The following is a 19,709-nucleotide window of genomic DNA, read 5'->3' on the forward strand; positions in this document are numbered from 1 at the left end:
AGTTACCAAAATGTGACACTGAGACATGAGATGAGCAAATGTTGGAAAAATGGCACCAATTGAGTTACTTGGCACAAGGTTGCCATAAATCTTTCCATTTGTAAACAACAACAAAAACAACCCCACAAACATATTTGAGAAGCACAATAAAATGAGGTATGCCTGTATTTAACAAAATCCCTACTGAATACCACTAGAGTTAATGGATTAATTCAATTAATACCTGACTCAGTGTACGAATGCAGAAGTTTTTATCTAATTATTCTCCTATTCTATACATAGACTGTTTTGATTATTTCTGTTTTCAAAAATTGTGTTAAATTATTTTAAAAACTAGAATGGATTTGTGAAAATTAGACATGCTTCCACATTTTGTACTTTCCTTTTTGTTTCCTTACTTTTATTTCCCCTATATTATTGTCTTTATTAACTGTGAAGCACAATAAAGAACAGTAAAGGAAAAAAGAGGGTATGCCTATATGTAAAAACCAAGGATGTAAGATTTTTGGTTTCCACCCAGTCTAGTGTCCACATAGTCCTTCTGATAGACTAAATAAGACAGACTAAATAAGAACTGTCTAAATGTTTAAATTTATTAAACAAACTTACACACATTTTTGTGACTTTGATCTGATTATTTCTGTCTCAGGTTTGGTCTGTAGCAGTTGAAGACAATCTTATCAATTCCTTTACCAAAGCCTGATTTTTGCCTTCTGATCAACCAACAAGACCTAAGATATTGACACACTTATGGTTTTGTTTTGGTTAATTTTCAAGAAATAAATCCATTATTCTGAACCTATAAAATTATTAGGTGGTAAAAAAAAAAATATTAGGTGGTAATTTCTTTAAAATGCAATGGTAACATATTGCTTTTTATATTTTAGTGTTTAGTGATACTTGAATTATTTTGCACATTTATGATGTAAGACAGGAATCTAACTTTACTTTTTCCCATATGGAGAGCCAGATATATAGCATTTATTATATATATATATATATATATATATATATATATATATATATATAATTTATTAACAAGGTCTACCTAACAACTAATCTGGCATCTCAATCATTTGCTAAGTTTTCATAAATATATTGATCTGTTCTTGAGCATATCATTGCAATCATACTAAACTAAATAATATTACTAAATTAAGAAACACTAAACACTAAATTAAACACTAATACTAAGCACAGCTAAAATACTGAACCACCCAGGCACCCCGAACTACAAAATTTCTTTGAATTTCAACTTTTCCTTATTGATGTCCTTTTTCCCAGGATTCAGCTCCAAGATTTCACATTGGCTTGTTGTATCTTTTTAACCTCCTTAAACTTAAACAGATCTTCAGTCTTTCCTTGTCTTAGACAAGGATACTTGTCAGTTATTTTGTAGAATGGTTCTCAGATTGGGCTTGTCTGGTATTTTCTCATTTTTAAACTGAAGTCATGCATTTTTAGGGAAAATAATACAGAAGTGATGTGCTCTCTCTGGTGCACCATTTCTAGACAAACAATGTCAATGGGCATTAGTGTTATCAGTGGTCACAGTAACCTTAATCACACAGTTAAAATGCCAGAATTATTCCCTATAAGGTTACTATTTTCCTCTTACCAATAACTGGATATTTAGGGAGAGATACATCTAAATTACACAAATATCATTTTTTCTGTTTAGCTTCTGCCCCCAATTTTAACAGCTATCAGTGGATCTTGTCTGCAGTAATTATGCTGTTCTAGGGGTTAATTTCCATTTTCCTTATTCTATCTACATTTATTAATTGAAATTCTCTATTAGGAAGAGCTGTCCTTGCTCTCCATTTGTTTGTTCAGTTATTTATATCTGAAGTGATTTTTTTAAATTTGAAGTTTAATTCAAAACAATAGTTATTTTGTTGCACAAGTTGTTTACATTTTAGCCATTGAGAGCTCTTCCATATGGGGTCCTGTACCCCCTTCTATCTATCATCTATCTATCTATCTATCTATCTATCTATCATCTGTTATCTATGTGTATAGATATAGATATAAATATAGATATAGATATAGATATAGATATAGATCTTCTCTTTCTTTCTCTCTAGCACTTCCTTATTTTCTGGAACCACAAAAGGCTGCAGTTTCAACTTGTACTTCTCCTGCCTCAGTCTTGGAGTCCTTCTAGGTCTCTAAGAATCCTTGTGTACTTTCACCGGAGAAAGGTATTTAGAAACCAGGTTATAGTGCTAAATATGCCAATTTTTACTTGGCTGTCACTGCTTCTCTTCCCTAGTGGATACAGCTAGAAAATATATTTCTGTAGGTTAATCCATGGACATGCACACACACACACACACACATGCACACACCTGTAGTTATCTCTGCATCTATTTGTATGTACAATTTTTTAAAGTCTGTATTAATTGTTCTGACTACAATCCAACACTATAAAGTTTATTATAGCCTTTTCCCTTATTTGCAACTTTTTTCTCAGATCATGAAAAATCTGGCTTTCATTATCTACTTGTTGGTTTAATCTTAGTATATAGTTAAAGTAGCTTTAGATTTGCCAACACATATCCTTGTGAGAAATAAATTTATCAGAGTACTTCTGTACAATGTCCAGTGGCCTTAGAGTATTTACTCAAAACAATTCCAAAGTTACTTAAGTGAACTTCTTTCTTCCCTTTTACCTTCAGTGTGATTATGTAATTCATTTTAATACAGTTAGATGCATTTGCGGCAATTGGTTTTCCACCACTACCCCTGTATCATGGTGGTTTGTTTGTTTCTTTTGAAATTTATTCAGCATAATCCACTCTCTATGATGTGAAATTCTGTAGAGCTTTGGCAAATGCGTAGAACTAAGTATGTAAAACCACAATATCATACAGGACAGTTCTAATGCTTCCCAAACTCCTTCCCTTTGTAGGAAACCACTGTCCCAACCCTCATCCCCTGGCAACCTTTTGTTTCCCATGTCTATAGTTTTGCCTCTACCAGAGTGTCAGCTAAATGAAATCATAAAATATGTAGTCTGTGGGTTTGGTAAAACGCATTTAAGATTTATTTATACGGGAGTTCTAGGTGCTTCATATCCTAGCCAGCAATGGGTATTACCAGTTTTCCATTTTGTTGTTGCTTTTAGTTTTAGCAATATCAACAAATGTGTAGAGATATACAATGAGTTTGGACTTTGATCTGCTGTTCACTGGCTTTATGGCCTTGAGTAAGTTATGTAATCTCTTTCAGTTTCCTGAACTGTAAAGATGGATTCCTGATAGTGCCTGCCTCTAGACTTTTGCAAATTAAATGAGATAACAAACATAAAGTCCTTAATATTGTCTGATACCTATGCCTCAAAAGATTAACTCTTCACCTTCCTTTATCCTCTTAATGTTTTTATATTTACTCACTAAGTCGTCAAGTCGGCCAAACATTTAACCTTGAACAAAACTAGCATTTTCAGGTAAGTAAAATGATTTGTGCCAAAACCCATAGATTTTGGGCACTTTACTACTTTTGAAATTGCTGGGTCTTTCTTGCTTATATCACTATCATTGATAGCATCTGAGCCTCCTTCTAAAATATTATCTTTTTTATTGCCTTTGACTCAAAATCTAAGCTCTATCCAAGTCCAACTCTACATCTCCTATTGCTGACATATTTTGAGCTGAGAATGTGCCTTTCTCTAAAATATTCTTATTTATTCTCAAAATTATTGACAATCATTTCAGAATTATTTTGAGAACTTTTTCAAAATAGATATGCTTACTCAATTCCTTATTGTAGTCTCTGGTGATCAGTGCAGACTTTTTTTAAAAAAATAACCAATTGATAGAATGCCCCTTCCCTTACTTCCCTTTCAAACAGTTTGCAAACCATGATTTAGGATGTGTCTTAATAAGCTATTGCATTCTAATTCTTTTCATGTCTAAACATAAGATGCAGTAATCTTTTTCCTCAAAACTATTTTATGCCTGTTATAGCAATTCTGGGAGATATATTTTCAAGCTTCTTTTTTAAATTCCCAAATGACCTGGAAATCATTTTATAGGCATCTATGTGAGTTGGAAATGTATTAATAGAAGTCCCTTAGTATTATCTGGTGGCCTCTAATTAATCTTATACTGAGACAATTAAGGGGAAGAAAATGTTTAATCTTAATCTTCTTTAATCTCTTGGAGCAACCTAGAAAGCTACAGGATAATTTAAATTTTTTACTTTTTCTTTAAGAAAGATATATTTAAGGACAAATGAGAGAGTAGGTCCCTTGATTGGATAGTTTTTCTAAGAAACCTGAATCACGTAATTTATTCAATGGAAGTGCTTCTAAATTGTTAGCAAACAAAATTAGTCTTAAATTTTTTAAATAATTTTTTAAAATAACCTTATGCCTCATGATTTAAATATAAAATTTTAAGGTTTCTAGTGCTCCATAAATTAATCTAGAAGCAGAGGGTTGCTTTCTTTTTGAGATGGGCAAGACTTCTGAAGGAACAAGTTTGGGATTAGAACAGAGATGTAAGAACTGAGATAAAGAGTTTGGTATGCAATCTGTTAAGTTTGAAATTACTATTACCATTTTAGACACTGAGTAAGTAGTTTGGAGTTACAATATCTGGGCTGGAAGATAAGTTCAAGAATTACCATCCTAAATGTAGTACTGAAAGTCACTCTGTGAAAATGAGTGGAGGAAGTAAAAAGATCCAAGAACGGAATCTTGGTACACTATACTATTCAGACCCAGGGTCTGGATGAAGAAAAGAATAAATAAAAATAAATAATAAATAATAAATAAATAAATAAATAAATAAATAAATAAATAAATAAAATAGATCTTGCAAAAAGAATTGTATTTAGCAATACAAAGGGCTACCATGACCTGACTATAGTGACTTTGGTATAGCGTACAAGTGAAACAATGATTACAACTGGTTCACAAAAGAAATTAAAAGAAGTACTAAGAGGAATCATAACTTCTGAATGGGTAAATGGATAAGTAAAATGGGCAGTATCTGGAAATGGAGAAAAATTAGTTTCCTCTTTTAGGATACCTACAGAAAATATATTCTTTTGTTTGCTAGTAGGACAAAAATTGGGAAAGGGGGAAAATGGTCATGTAGGAGATGATTGGTAGATAATTGATAATTGTCCTTTTGTAGCTAAGAGAAAATAGAATTAAGTGTAAATAGGGAAGAAAAAAGGGAAGAGGCCCAGAATGTGATCCCAGGGTCCTAGGATCAAGTCCCACATTGGGTTCCCTGCATGAGAGCCTGCTTCTCTGTCTGCCTGTATCTCTGCCTCTTTCTCTGTGTCTTTCATGAATAAATGGATAAAATCTAAAAAAAAGTGGGGAAGAAAAGAGGCCTTAGGTCATGGCACAAAACACTCAGACAGAAGGCAGTGCCTTTGTTGAAAGTGAGATGGCCAAGGAAAAGTTATCAAATAGTTATTTAGGAGAGGAGAAAAGATGATGGATGTTGGACAGCATTAAAGGCTCACTGAGGTTTAAAGTGAGACATGTAAGTACAGTAGTTTTTCTCAAGCCCCACTCCCCTGCAGAGATGTAACTTTGGAGTAGGTAGAGAATTGAATTTAATAAGGATTGGGATTTTGTCAGAAAATTACAAAAAAAAAAAGATGTGGTAAGAGATGAGGGTCTATGTAATCATCTTTATAATGATAGATTATGAAATTTAAGCCAGTTTAGAAAGGCATCAAAGAGGCAGAGGACACTGAAGTGCTTAAGAACAGTAGATGGTGGCCCCAAAATACTGTTGGAGTAAAAGCACTAAAGAAAATGAGTAGAATGTTGGAAATTGAGATTTTAGAGTGTTTAATGATGAAACGATCTAGATTCTGGCCATGCTTTTGAGAGGGAAAGTAGCAGGCAGAATGAAGAAATCACAAAAATGAGAACTTCAGAATATCATGAGTTTTAGCAGGAGTATCAAAGAAGATGAAAGTAAGCCAGGATCCAAATGAGAGAACATTCAAAAAATGACTGGGAAAAAGAGAGAGAGAGAGAGTTAGTTGAGGATATAACTGGATGATATGACATTGAAACCTTGGATAGTGCTTAGGAATTAAAGAGAAAATGACTTGGAAACCCCAATGAGAATCAAAAGTGAAATTATCCTATTTCAAAAAGAGTAATGCAAGACATTCTAAAGAAGTAACTTGATGGATGAAGTGTCCTCAGAAGAGACCTAGATTTCAACCACTTAGATTACTGGGAAAGAGAATGATCAGAGAAGAACTGAGTATGCAGTATAGGAAATTGTTCTGAAGATTGACAATACCATAGGACTCTGAGGAAGGGTTTCGATATTTGAATAGGAGTAAGGAAGAGGCACACAGGAGGCGAATGTTGGCCAAGGGTGATGATGACCAGAGTTATGGGTTTTTCTCAATGATTGACTGAAAAAACAAATGAGATGAATCCTTACAGTATCAAGGCAATAGCAATGAGACAATATGCTTGTTATATGTACAATATAACCCCACTTTTTAAAAGATTTATTTATTTATTTATTTATTTATTTATTTATTTATGAAAGAGTGTGTACAAGTGGGATGGGGTGAGGACGGAGGAGAGGGAGCCTTAAGCAGACTCCATAGAGCCCCATGAGAGGCTCCATCTCACGATCTGAGATCACAACCTGAGCCTAAACCAAGAGTTGGATGCTTAACACACTGTGCAGCACACATGTCCCTCAAATATTTTCATAAACAAATGAAACATGCCTGCATTTGCATACATAAAATATGGAACATTATATTGCAATCTTCTAAGAATTATTTTTAAGAGGGAGACATAATATTGGATTTCTATAGTATATGTTTGGTCATTGGCTGAATTTTTATAAGGATTCACTACTTCCACAATCAAAATTTATAAAACTATAATAGGACCACATAGCATCAAAATATGTACATCGTGATGCCATTATGTATTTAAAAATGTAGGAGAATATAATGGTAGCAGTGATTCATTTGGAGTGATATACCAAATTAATAGCAACTATCTCTCCAGACTGGTATCACAAGACAAATATTAAACTTGCTAATATTTGAATTTTCTATGACAATCATTTTTAATGAGAAAAAAAGTAGAGAGATAGAAACAGGGAGAGAAAAAAAACAGTTCTGCTTACACATCTCATAAAATTTCTATCAGACATTTAAACAAACAAGGACGCCTGGGTGGCTCAGTGGTTGAGCATCTGCCTGAGCTCAGGTCATGACCCTGGAGCCCTGGGATCAAGTCCCATGTGGGGTTCCCTGCATGGACCCTCTTCTCCCTCTGCCGGTGTCTCTGCCTCTCTTTGTCTCTGTGTCTCTCATAAATAAATAAATAAAATCTTAAAAAGAAAACAACAGAAATTTAAACAAACGGTTTTCACTCAAACATGTTTGTTAACTATCAAATGCACACCAAATATATTCCTCCTATGCATCAGGAAATGGTAGTTTTCAAGATACTCAACATCCCTCCCTTACTTACACTCTAAACTATTATTATCCAATAGAGATGTAAGTGCGTCACAGAGTTAATTTTATATTTTCTAGTAGAATACTAAGAAATAAAAAGAAACTAATTAACATTAATCTTATATTTTATTTAGCATCATATAACCAAAATATTATCTTTTCAACATGCAACCAATATAAATATTATCAATGAGTTATTTTACAGTATTGTGCCATCCTCTGAAATTTGGTGTTTCCCTTATATGTTACCCTTATAGCACATTTCCATTTGGATGCTAAATTTTCTTTTTTTTAAATATATATATATATATTTGAGAGAGAGAGAGAGAGAGAGAGAGAAAGAAGCAGACTCCCTGCTGAGCAGGAAGCCTGATGCAGAACTCGAAGCTCCATCCTAGGACTCACCGGTCATGAGCTGAGTCAAGGCAAACACTGACTGAGCCACCTAGGCACTCCTGTATACTAAATTTTCATCAAATATATTTGATCTGTATTTAGAGTTGCTAAACATAGAGTTAAAAAATATGTTTATATATGTAAGTTATCCTAAACATATTTCAATGGTTTCAAATTACTGAATCAAATTTCAATGGTTTCAAATTACTGAATCAAATTCCAAAACTTATTTTACTTTATTACTTGTGTCTAAATTAATAAAACTAGTTCATTGTTTGTAGTTTTTTATTTTTATTTTTTTACTTGTAGCAAAAGCACACTGGTTTCAAAACTGTGTCTGTTCAAGTTAAATACATTTATTAACTCTTATGTCAACCCAGTCTTAGTGTTCTTCAACTTTTTTTTAATTTTGAGGGCAATTTACATAATGCTGCCAATTACAATTAAAATCTGCATGTTGATTCATGTTGGAAAATGTACATAATTATTATTGACTTGTATTATGAAGAGCTTTCATTTCAACATAAATTCATGTACCTGTTTAGCTAACAAATAAGCCTTTCCTTTCTTTGATACTACATATTTTGCTTGCTTATATGGAATGTTATATCAATGAAATATGTAAATCACACTATCATTTTTTGTCTTATCAAATATTTGGGAAGCATCCCTTTAGTTTCAAAAAAATTTGAATTAATAGTACAGTAAATCTTTAGAGCACTCATCTACAACTCAACAAGGGGAACTGGCAAAGGACACAAGATCATTAAATTTATTCTCTCCTCTCTCAATAACTCAAAAACTGGCTGTAATTTATAGCATTTGCTTACATATATTAAATGATTTTAACAAGTGTGTACATTATATTTTTAATATAATTGTCTCAAAAACCTAGCACAGGTTTAATATATATTACACAGTGGAATGAAACAAACGAAATAGTTTTAATTCCAATCAGCATGAAATTTTGACCTAACATAATAGCTGGAGCACCATACATCAGGATAGAAATGAAATTTTCCATAATCTAGTTGAATTCTGTGTTTAGCAGATGGAAAAGTTTCAAAAATAAGCTACAAATTCTATTCTACACCACAAAATGACACTTCTTTGTCCATTTGACTGTCCTCTGAGGAAAAAGCTAACTCAAGTAAACATTGCACAGTGTGTCTCAAAAGTTTGCAATTTTTCAGTTTTTGAGTAAACGCTCTTTGACATGGTTAGGTATTATATTGTAAGAGTTGTTATTAGGTGGCTTCACTGAAGATATTTCAGTTTAGTATTTTGTCATTTTTATTTTTTCCTTAAATTTTATAACAGAGTTTCTGGAACTGAAATATTTTTTGTATCCCTCCATATAAAAATGGTTATGACAAAACTGCCTTTGGAGGTGCCTGGTGGCCTCTTCAGTTAAGCATCTGACTTGGTTTCAGCTCGGGTCCTATTTTCCAGGTTGTGAAATGGAGATTAGCATGGGGCTCTGAGCTCAGCACAAAGTCTGCTTGAGACTCTCTCCTCCTTCCTTCTCCTTCTCTCCATCTCCTCACACAATAATACTGGATGGCATATCTGAAAGTTGCTAAAAGAGTAGATCTTAAAAGTCTTCATCACAAGAAACAAAAATTTTGCAACTATAAATAGGAACAGTATTACCTAGACTTATACAGTGGTCATCTTACAATATATACAAATATTGGATCATTAAGTTGTATGTCTTAAACTAATATTATCAATCATACCTCTATTAAATTTTTTTAATTTTTTTTTTATTTATTTATGATAGTCACAGAGAGAGAGAGAGGCAGAGACACAGGCAGAGGGAGAAGCAGGCTCCATGCACCGGGAGCCTGATGTGGGATTTGATCCCAGGTCTCCAGGATCGCGCCCTGGGCCAAAGGCAGGCGCCAAACCGCTGCGCCACCCAGGGATCCCTATTAAATTTTTTAAACAATGGCAATGCATATATGTGCATTGTGTTTGTGATAATAAAAATGTAAATTAATATTCAACTAAAATACAAATAACAAATTGTAATTAATTCACACTATGCAATTATACAATACCTACCTATGAATATGTACATAATACACATTATGTACACACACAAAACACTGCAAGTGATATGACCTATAGATAAAGCATTGTATAACAAGGATAAATCTTAAAAACATACTCCAGATCAAAAATTACATATTTCAAAATGTTAAATATATTGTAACAAAATATATACAAAGCTGTAAAACAGCCAGAAAAATAGATTTTTATGGTTCTATAAATATTTAGGAAATTTCTAAAAAGTAGACAAATGACTTATAGTAAGTTTATGACAGTGATTACTCCTGGAAGGTACAAGATAGGATTGAGATCCTGGATGGTTATATACACAGGTATATATGTTTTGCTTCTTTAACATACAAAGTAAATATAACCAAAGAGGAAGATTTGATAAAGCTGAATAGTGGTTAAAAGCTTTCACCAGCATATTGCCTATCTTTCTCTATAGTTTTAAAATATTTCATAATTAAAACTAAATAACTAAATAAACACACAAGTAAATAAAAGAATGGTGTAAGAAGTCTGGCAATGAATACTGAAATAGAAAATATGGAATTATTTTAAAAATAGTTTAATGGATTTTAAAACTTAATGGAAATTTATTGTTACTTAAAAAACTATGTATCCCATAGAAATATGTATGTCTTGTGAACTTGCTTAGCCACAAATGACACCAGTAAGTGGACAGGAGTAGAACAGCAAAATTGTGTCCTATATATTTCACCTAAAATAGAGAAGACAAAGCAAGTATCATTTTTCATTTTTAAAATATTTGTTTTAAGTTGTTGGTTACAAAAGGAATTCACACTCACTAAAGATTTGGAAAAGATTAAAAATCTCCTAATTTCCTAAACATTCCATCATAATTAAATTCCAGTAATAATCACTTTTTTTTTTCATTTTGGTGTTTACTTTCAAGTTACTCCATCTTTCTTATATATATGAAATAGATTTTGCACAAATGCAAAGACACACATAAACATATATGCATAATTTCAATCTTTTATAAGGTGTAATCATATATAAAGTGCATGTAATGTCTTATAATCTAAGTATATTTTCACTTAAGACAAATAAAAATGTTACATTCTCTCTTTTCATTGATATCTCATTGAAGAGGTCCAGTTTGAAACTTAATACAGTTAAAAAAAAAGAAAGAAACTTAATACAGTTTAACTATCTCCTCTTTGTTCAACTTTGTTCTTCCAACCCATGCTCAGGATCACTATCCATGCCTAAGGGTTCTCAACGAAATATTTTCCTAAGGAAAGTAGTTCTATTCCTGAAGCAAACGGAGGTACAATATTAGAAATAACAAAATTTTCACTAAGAAAATATCAATGTATGTATCATAATGTATTTAAACACTTCCATAAATGAACATCTAGGGTTTTTTTTTTTCACAATCCCTCTCTATTATAAACACAAAACTTACTTTGTTTGTATAACTCTATGTAGTCATGATAATTTCCTTAAAACAATTTTTAAGAAAGATGGTCATAGGGCAAACAGTTATGTATATCATTTCCCCCCCAACAGTTATGTATATCATTCAGGCTTTGATATTATTGTCAAGTTTTTATTCATGTGTGATTCCATTTTATATCAGTTGGTTGGATCAAAATGAGACAACTCATAGGATCCACTTTCTACCTCTCAACTGTACTGTGATCTGTTCTCATGTCTAGCCCTTTAATTTGAGGAGAAAGGCAGCAATGAGATGCAATTATTATCTTTTTCTATTACTTTTCAGATGATTTCTCCTTTCAAATGTAGTGAATTTTGAGTCCTATCTTTTTGAAATCTGATCTCATCTATAGAAGATTTGGCAGAAATTTCTTGGCCCTTCTTGCATGACACATGGTGTTCCTTATTTTAAAATTTTATTAGTGTCTTAATAGAAGCTGGGGAGAAACAAGGTTGGATAACCACTGCTTATGTATTTTCCTCATAAGTTTGATGCAGCTTTATTTTCAAATTAGAAAATACTGGTTAAAGAATTATTTTGAAGAAATCTTAAAAGTAGACACTTATAATAAGAACAAGATAAAAAACTGTCAATGCATTAGAAAATTTAAAAGCAACAAAATCATAGATCAAAAAAGAAAAAGAGGGAAGAAATGAAAAGAAACTACAAGAGGTATAAAGTTTAGGAAACAAGCTAAGAGATAGAAAATTAAACGTGTAAATTATACCAATAAATAAAAGTCAGTTGTACTCCTTAGTTAACTTAATTCCATAAATATTTATTGAATACTTAATATGTGTCAGGTACCACTAAGTTCTGAGGAGTCAGTGGTAAACAACATTGACACAGGACCTCCACTCGTGAAGTTTAGTCTAGTGGAGAGCGCATTAAACAAGTAAATACGAAAGTGATGTGTGCCACCAAAAGAGAAGTGCAGGATGAATAAAGCACACATCAAGGATTTTCTAAATGGGTTGGAGAAAGTCATGAGCACATTATCATATACCTAAGTTTTTCCTCATCATCACTGATCAGCTATACATCGGCCAACATCACATTTAATATTGAAATACTAAAAGGAAGTACTGTTAACATGAGAAATAAGACAAGGATGACTGCTGTCATCAATAACAGTTTTATACATGTTCTCACCAAGACAAGAGGTACAAAGGACAATTCAATCTTATGGAAGGGAAGCAAACTGATGAAATGTTACTTATTTCAGAGAATTAAAAGAAGATGAAGAGCTTCAATAGCATTATTCAACATTGAAAATGTTTTAAGGTATTCACTCCATGCCAAGGACTAGGTTTAAAAAAAAAAAAAAAACATAGCGAGCAGGAATTTTCAGTATAGTAAGTGAAAACAGACTAGAAATGATTACTTTATAATGGGTTAAGAGCAGTACAAAGAGCTAACACAGTTTTATGATCATTGAAAAGCCAAATAACCCCTTCATAAATGCACCAGGAAAAGGGTTTTCAGAGATTTCAAGACAAAACAGCCCTGAAGGATAAAAATATATAGATGGAAAGAGCTTTCTGGACACAGAATTTTCTATTTAAAAATGTAGGATGTGGGCAGCCCAGGTGGCTCGGTGGTTTAGCACTGCCTTCAGCCTAGGGCCTGATCCTGGAGATCTGGGATCGAGTCCCACGTCCCTGCATGGAGCCTGCCTCTCCCTCTGCCTCTGTGTGTGTGTGTGTGTGTGTGTGTGTGTGTGTCTCATGAATAAATAAATAAAATCTTTAAAAATAAATTTTAAAAAAGTGTAGGATGTGAGGCTAACAAAACAAAGACAAAAATAAGCTACTAGGACTACATCAAAATAAAGTTTCTGCACAGTGAATGAAACAATCAACAAAATTAAAAGGCATCCTACTGGGTAGGAAAGGATATTTGCAAATGGCATTTCTGATAAAGGGTTAGTATCCAAAATATAAAAGAACTGATACAGCCCAAAATCCAAAAAACAAACAATCCAATTGAAAAATGGGCAGAAGACATCAACAGACATAAAATAATACATGGAAATGGCCAACAGTCACATGAAATGATGTGAAACCTTATCATCAGAGAAATGCAGTTAAAACTGCAATGAGCTATCACTGTCACATGGCTAAAATAGAAAACATAAACAACAAGTGCTGATGAGGCTGTGGAGAAAGGGGAGCCTTGTGCACTGCTGGTGGGAAAGCAAACTGGTGCAACTATAGTAGAAAACAGTTATGGAGGCTCCTCAGAAAAATTAAAACTTGAACTACGCTATGATCCAGTCATCACGCTACTGGGTATTTACTCCGAAAATACAAAAACAATGTTTCAAGGGAAGATACACATGCTTATGTTTACTGCAGCACTATTATAATAGGAAAAATATGGAAGCAGCCAAAGTGTCCATCAATAGATGAATGGATAAAAAAGATGATATATATATACAAAATGGAATATTATTCAGCCATAAAAAGATTGAAATCTTGATATTTGCAACAACAAGGATGGAGCTAGAAAGAATAATGCTAAGCAAAATAAGTCAGAGAAAGGCAAATAAATACTATATGATCTCACTCATATGTGGAATTTAAGATATAACAAATGAGCAAAGGAAAAAAAGAGAGAAAGACAAAGACAAACCATGAAACAGACTCTTAACTATAGAAAACAAAGTGATGGTTACCAGAGGAGGGAGTAAGGGGGCAGAGGAAGTAGGAGATAAGAATTAAAGAGTACACTTAAAAGAAGGTAAAATGATTTTTTAAAAAGTATAGGATGTAACAGAGACCATGGCATATTCTGTGTATATTTTAAAGCAATCGGTATGGTTGAAGCTGGAGAAGAACAAGAAAATAAGTTTTGAGATGCTATCATAGTTCAATTATAAAATAAATTTATACTTTCCCAAGAAAACACTGGGAAATGATGAAAACATTCTAAGCTATGGAATGGCATTATCAAATTTGTGTCTTAGAAATGTATTCAAGAGTTAGAAGTGCATGTTTAGGAATTATTGCAGTAATCCGGGGGACAAATGGCTGATCACAGCTAGGCCAGTAGTCATGGGGTTGGAGAAATAAAAAAGCAGAATCTAGGGATAATAAGGCCATAGAACTTATGGACTTAGAGAGGTACAGGCAATGAGGAAAACAGTCTAACATGACTCCATGATGACTGGTGGTACATCCACTGAAATAGGACACTAGGGGCAAAGGACTGTAAATGTAGTGGTCCACATTATCAATGTAAAGATAATACATTCTGGTTCAGTATGTTGAATTTCAGATGCCTGTGAAATGTTCCAATCAGAAATGTCCAGTAAACAGAAAGATCTTAGTGGAGCAGAACTGTGAGTCATCAGTGTGTACTGGAGATACTAACGCTAGCCCTTGGGGACCGAGATGATCATGTAAGGCGAGTAGCTAAGACAACTCCTTCTCTTCCCACTACCAGTAGACCCAGTGGAACAAAAACATTTTTTAAACATTTTTATTTACCCATTTTGGATGTATAGATAGAAGTGATGAACACATAACTTTAGAGCCTATAATTTAAATACTGGCACAGAGCCTATAACTTATATTGGCACAGACAATAGGTAGGGTTATTTGTACCAGTTAATTACTCTGGCCTAAGATTTGTTATCCAAGGCTGAATAAATCACTGGATTTTAGAGTGTGGGATCTTAGCACAGAAGAATTTTCCTAGGAACGCATACTAGGAAGAGATTCACATACCTAGAAAAAAAAGATTCCTCCCTCTATATAGTCTTACCTGTTGAACATGATCTGAATTTTCTTTAGAGACAGGGAAATAGACTAGCATGAATTGGCTTAAGGGTACTGTCATTATAATGTTTTATGAGGAAGGAGACTAACAATGAGCTAGATACTGTTCAAGATAAGGTAGGTGAAGTATTTCTGGTTTACGGCCAATTAGGATTATTTCATGTAACAATGATTATACAGTGGCTACTATAAGCCAGGCATTTGGTTAAAAACCTAGGATTCAGTTTTGCTTTCTAGGAGATCATAGTCTATTATTTAACAAGAAAATAGACTTAAGAGTACTAGTTCCCCTTACCTAGGTGCTTCTTCAGCTAAAATATACAGTCACACTTAGTTATTACTAAGAATTTTAATAAGCATGATAGGAAATCAATCTCTAGTTTCAAAGAACTAAGAGGTCAATTGCTTTCCAAGAAACAAAAAGTTAATTTAATCAATATTTCTCATTTTGAAACTTTGTCTGGAAAAATTTGAACAGTATCTTTGGCCCCTTTGGCCCTTTTACTGTGGTGCTATTCCTCATAGGCCTCGTTTTGGGAGGTCGTGATTGACTTGGTTGTGGATTCCCAGGAAGTGGCTGGTGACTTTTACTACATATAAACTCAAGCCAGGAGACCCCTGGAGGCAACCGGTGGTAACCAAGCACCTTAGTGAACACACAACCTGAGAGAGAAGATGTGGTAGACTCTTTGGCGGGAGGGGGTAAGGAGGGTACAGTGGAAGAGGAAGAGGAGGAAGAAGATGATGAAGAGGAGGAAGAGGAGGAGGATGTGGAGGAGGAAGAGGATGGAGGCAAGGACTGTGGCTGAATATTACTACTTTTCTTGACATAAAGCAGCCAGTCGATAGCCTGGGGTTGTTGGCTTACAGCTTTGTTTTCAGGGGCTGCTGTTAGCCATTTGTTCTCCATATTTAGCTCCTGCGTGATGTCAGATTCAGATGGAGGGGAAACCTGCATCTCCTCCGTCCCTTCAAGGTTGTCTTCAGGGGCTGCAACAGGCTGATTTTCTTTCACAGGGGATGGGAGACAAGATGAGAGAGAAGTCTCTGGCAGGGAAAGGAGAAAAACTAACTTCACTTCCACTTCTCCCTCAGAACCAAGTTCAGGCGTTGGTATGACAAACAGTGTTGCACTGCGAGGGTCCTTCCTTCCTGTAAGGTGGCTACACTGAGATTTTATGCAGGAAGCACAAGCTAAACAAACCATATAATTTGATGAAAGGCGGGGACCAGGATGAGGATTTGGCCTTCCCCTCATCCTTCGAAAGAGAATCTGCCTACAGAGGTCCCTCTGGATTCTGGTCTTGGAGACAGAATTGACAATTTTATTTACAATATCATCAGGGATGGTGCCACCTTTCACAATGCAGGGATAAATATAATCTAAACTCCATGGAATTTCTTTATTTGGTTCTGTCTTTGCGCAAAGATCAAAGTTGTTTTTACTCTGGAATCTGGAGCCCAGTTTTGAAGCAGCTATATTTCTGATAAAGTGTTTGGAGCTTGAGAATGTCTGAATTGAGATATTTGGTTTAGAATGGGGTGGAGATACATCTATGGTTCTCTGTTTGTCATTTGGTGAGGAGGTGTTCTGAAACTTGGAGGGACAAACCGGTGAGCTCAAGGTCCTGAAGTCATGGTTAAGTGACACTGTCTGAGATTTGGATGAGAACAAGGGCAAACTCTGAGTCTGGTGGACTGAATGTGCTACAGGTGACTTCCTTGGTTTTGAGTGGGACAATGGCAAACTCAGAACACAGGAACTAGAATTCAATGCAGGTGCTGTCTGAGTTCTTGAGTCAGATAACAGTGAGTTCAGATCCATTTGATTGGATTCCAATGAACGTGATGACTGAAGCAAGTCATTTATTTGAGATGTAGAGTTGAGTGATGGTGAGCTCAAAGACCTTTGATTGTGCTCTAATAAAGATGTCCAAAGGCTATCCAATGAAGATGCTTTCTGAGACTTGGGTTGTGATAATGTTGAGCTAAGTATTCTTCGATTAGATCCCAAAGAGGATGAAGTCCAGAGAATGTCTAGGGAACGTGTTTCTTGATATTTGGTGGGGAATGATGATGAACCTGAGACTTTTGGGTTAGACTTCTGTGAAGGTGATGTCCAGCAAAAGTTTGGTGAAGGTGTAGTCTGAGGTTTAGGGAGAGGTAATGGTGACTTCAAGTTCATCTGACTGGACTCCATTGATGAAGATGTCTTATTCAGATCAAGCGAAGATGTTGTCTGAAGTTTATGGTGTATCACAGGTGAGCTCAGGGCTCTCTGATTAGGCCACAATGAAGTTCTCTGATGGAGGTCTAGTGAAGGTGTGGCCTGATGTTTGGATTGTGATACTGGTGCTTTCAGAGCCCTGTTATAAAAGCCCTGTGAAATTGTGTCCTGCGACTTGGCTGAGGGCAATATTGAGCAGCTCTGCACCATCTGCTTAGAGTTCACTTGAGGTGCTGCAAGTTGATTACTATGGGCCTGTGCTCTGGCCACAGGCTGGATATCAGGTTGATTTAGTTTTTCACTTGTGTATTGATATGTTAATGAATTGGTTGTGGCCAGTTGGTAAGAGTGTTCTAATGACACAAAGTGTTGATCATAGTATGCTAATGGCACCATCTTGTGCTAGTGGTACAGTTTATTTGAAAGCAGCTGGCTTTTGGGATATTATGGTAACTGAGTCTTTTAGCTGGATTCCATGGACAATGAATATTTTAAAATAAATAGTCTTTGGTAGTTTCTAACTTCTATCTTGTTTCCTCACTGTTAATTCCCATATATTATAGAGTATCTCAAAATTCAGATATAGATTAGGTTGAAAAAATTATCACCGTTTGAAATTCTCCACTATCTTCTCTCTCATTTCCTAGAGTGTTTTTTTTCTCTTGAGGAAATAATGCCTGTTAATAAAATAGCAAAAAGAGTTCAGAAGAGATCCTAATAGGGATATTAATTTTCTCAAACGATTTGTTGCAGTGACTAGAGCATGGGCTTTATGTTAAATCCAAGTCACTTACTCTGTGTGTAACTTTTGAACTAAACTTTCTAAAATCCATTATCTATCCATAAAATAGATTAATATTTATTGAGCTATAGACTAAATAAGATACAAAATGTATAACATTGCCCAGAATATAATAAATGGTAATAGCCATTTCTGGTACTCTTTTAATCGCAACTTTAGTAAAACCAGCAAAAGAACAAAAAAAATCTATGGTAAGCTTATTGCATTAAATAGGAGAATCTTAGAAAAGAGTGAAATGGAAGTTCTAAAATGTTGGTTTTCAGTTTAGATTTAATTACCTATCAGTATCACCCTTTAGCTTATCTCCAAAAGTCCATTATTCCAGTTGAAAGTCTATTGCATTCTTCTAGTCTTGTTCTTATTTGTCACCATGGTAGCTTTTGAGACTGTGACTACTACATTTTACAACTAAATCTTCTTCTCTACAACTTAATCTGTCTTCGTTCATATTCTTTCTGTCTTTCTCTTCTGGTTCTCTCCACTCATTCTCTCATATCTCTTCAGGCCTTCACTAAATTGTTTTTATTTTCCTCTCACCTCAATGTAGTCCTCAGTGTTATATCACTAGTTCTCTTCTCTTTTTATTTTATTCCTAAATAATCATACTAGTTATGTTTGGGATTTTAAAAATGAGCTACAGAAAGAAACCTCACCAAAAAACAAAACAACCAGAAACATATAGCTGGCCAAAAGTGAAACAAACTCAGAAAAGATGGATGTGCTGCTTTTTAAAAGACAACATATAATATAACATGATACTATTTTAGTGCATTTTCATGATTTAGGTCTTTTTCTTCTGGTTTTAAAGCTAAGACATATGATATGACCAAAAAAAACTGCAAGTTATTGCAACAGATCTTGAGATCAGCCAAATAATCCATTGGTCCTAAGGTCCTTTAAGATGGGAGCTATCAAAATTTGGTTTCATGATTCTTCTTATACTCCCATGACTTACCAACACAATTTCTGATGGACAAATTTATTCTTCATATATGCCAACTTGTCCAATTACTTAACCACCAATTTTATTACAACTAGAAGGTCTTCAAGGTGTCTTTTCACATACTTATTCTAATCTTATGTATATCTATTTTAAAATTTATCTTATTTATATCTTAATTTACTTGTTTTGAACTCCTGGGTCATTCTTCGTGGAATTCTCCAAGTATCAACAATATTAGTTACACACCAATGACTTCATAATCTTTTGTGTCTGGTACTGGTTTTCTCTTTAGATTCAAAATTAATTTCCAACTAATCATCAGACTTCTCTACCCCAAAGTCCCAAAGACAATTCAAATACAAAGCACATAAACTCAATAAAGTTATTTCTCCTTCTAGAGAAATCCTTTTCTATATCTTCTATCTAAATGCCTAAAGCTTATTTATCTAATTCAGAATCTTTGCAGTTATTCTTGAACAGATTCACCCTCCAAAACCATTTAGATACCAATACTGGATGATTTTTTTTTAAGATTTTATTTATTTATTCATGAGAAA

At 34.1% G+C, this 19,709-nt stretch overlaps 1 protein-coding gene across 6 annotated transcripts in view; it reads right to left on the reverse strand.

Moving 5' to 3' along the window:
- CSNK2A2IP (casein kinase 2 subunit alpha' interacting protein) overlaps window positions 1-19,709 on the reverse strand; it is a 134,709-nt gene that overhangs the window by 12,135 nt on the left and 102,865 nt on the right. For 4 of the 6 annotated variants that reach the window (XM_072811576.1, XM_072811573.1, XM_072811575.1 and 1 more), the window contains one exon: window positions 15,515-18,084. In XM_072811576.1, coding sequence (XP_072667677.1) covers window positions 15,614-17,803 — 2,190 coding nt within the window. In that variant the 5' untranslated portion in view covers window positions 17,804-18,084 and the 3' untranslated portion in view covers window positions 15,515-15,613. Of the gene's footprint in view, window positions 1-15,514; window positions 18,085-19,709 lie in introns of those variants that run through there. The other 2 variants (XM_072811577.1, XM_072811578.1) reach the window with 1 other exon arrangement.

The sequence above is a fragment of the Canis lupus genome, chromosome 35, assembly GCF_048164855.1.
Source record: "Canis lupus baileyi chromosome 35, mCanLup2.hap1, whole genome shotgun sequence".
NCBI lineage: Eukaryota > Metazoa > Chordata > Mammalia > Carnivora > Canidae > Canis > Canis lupus.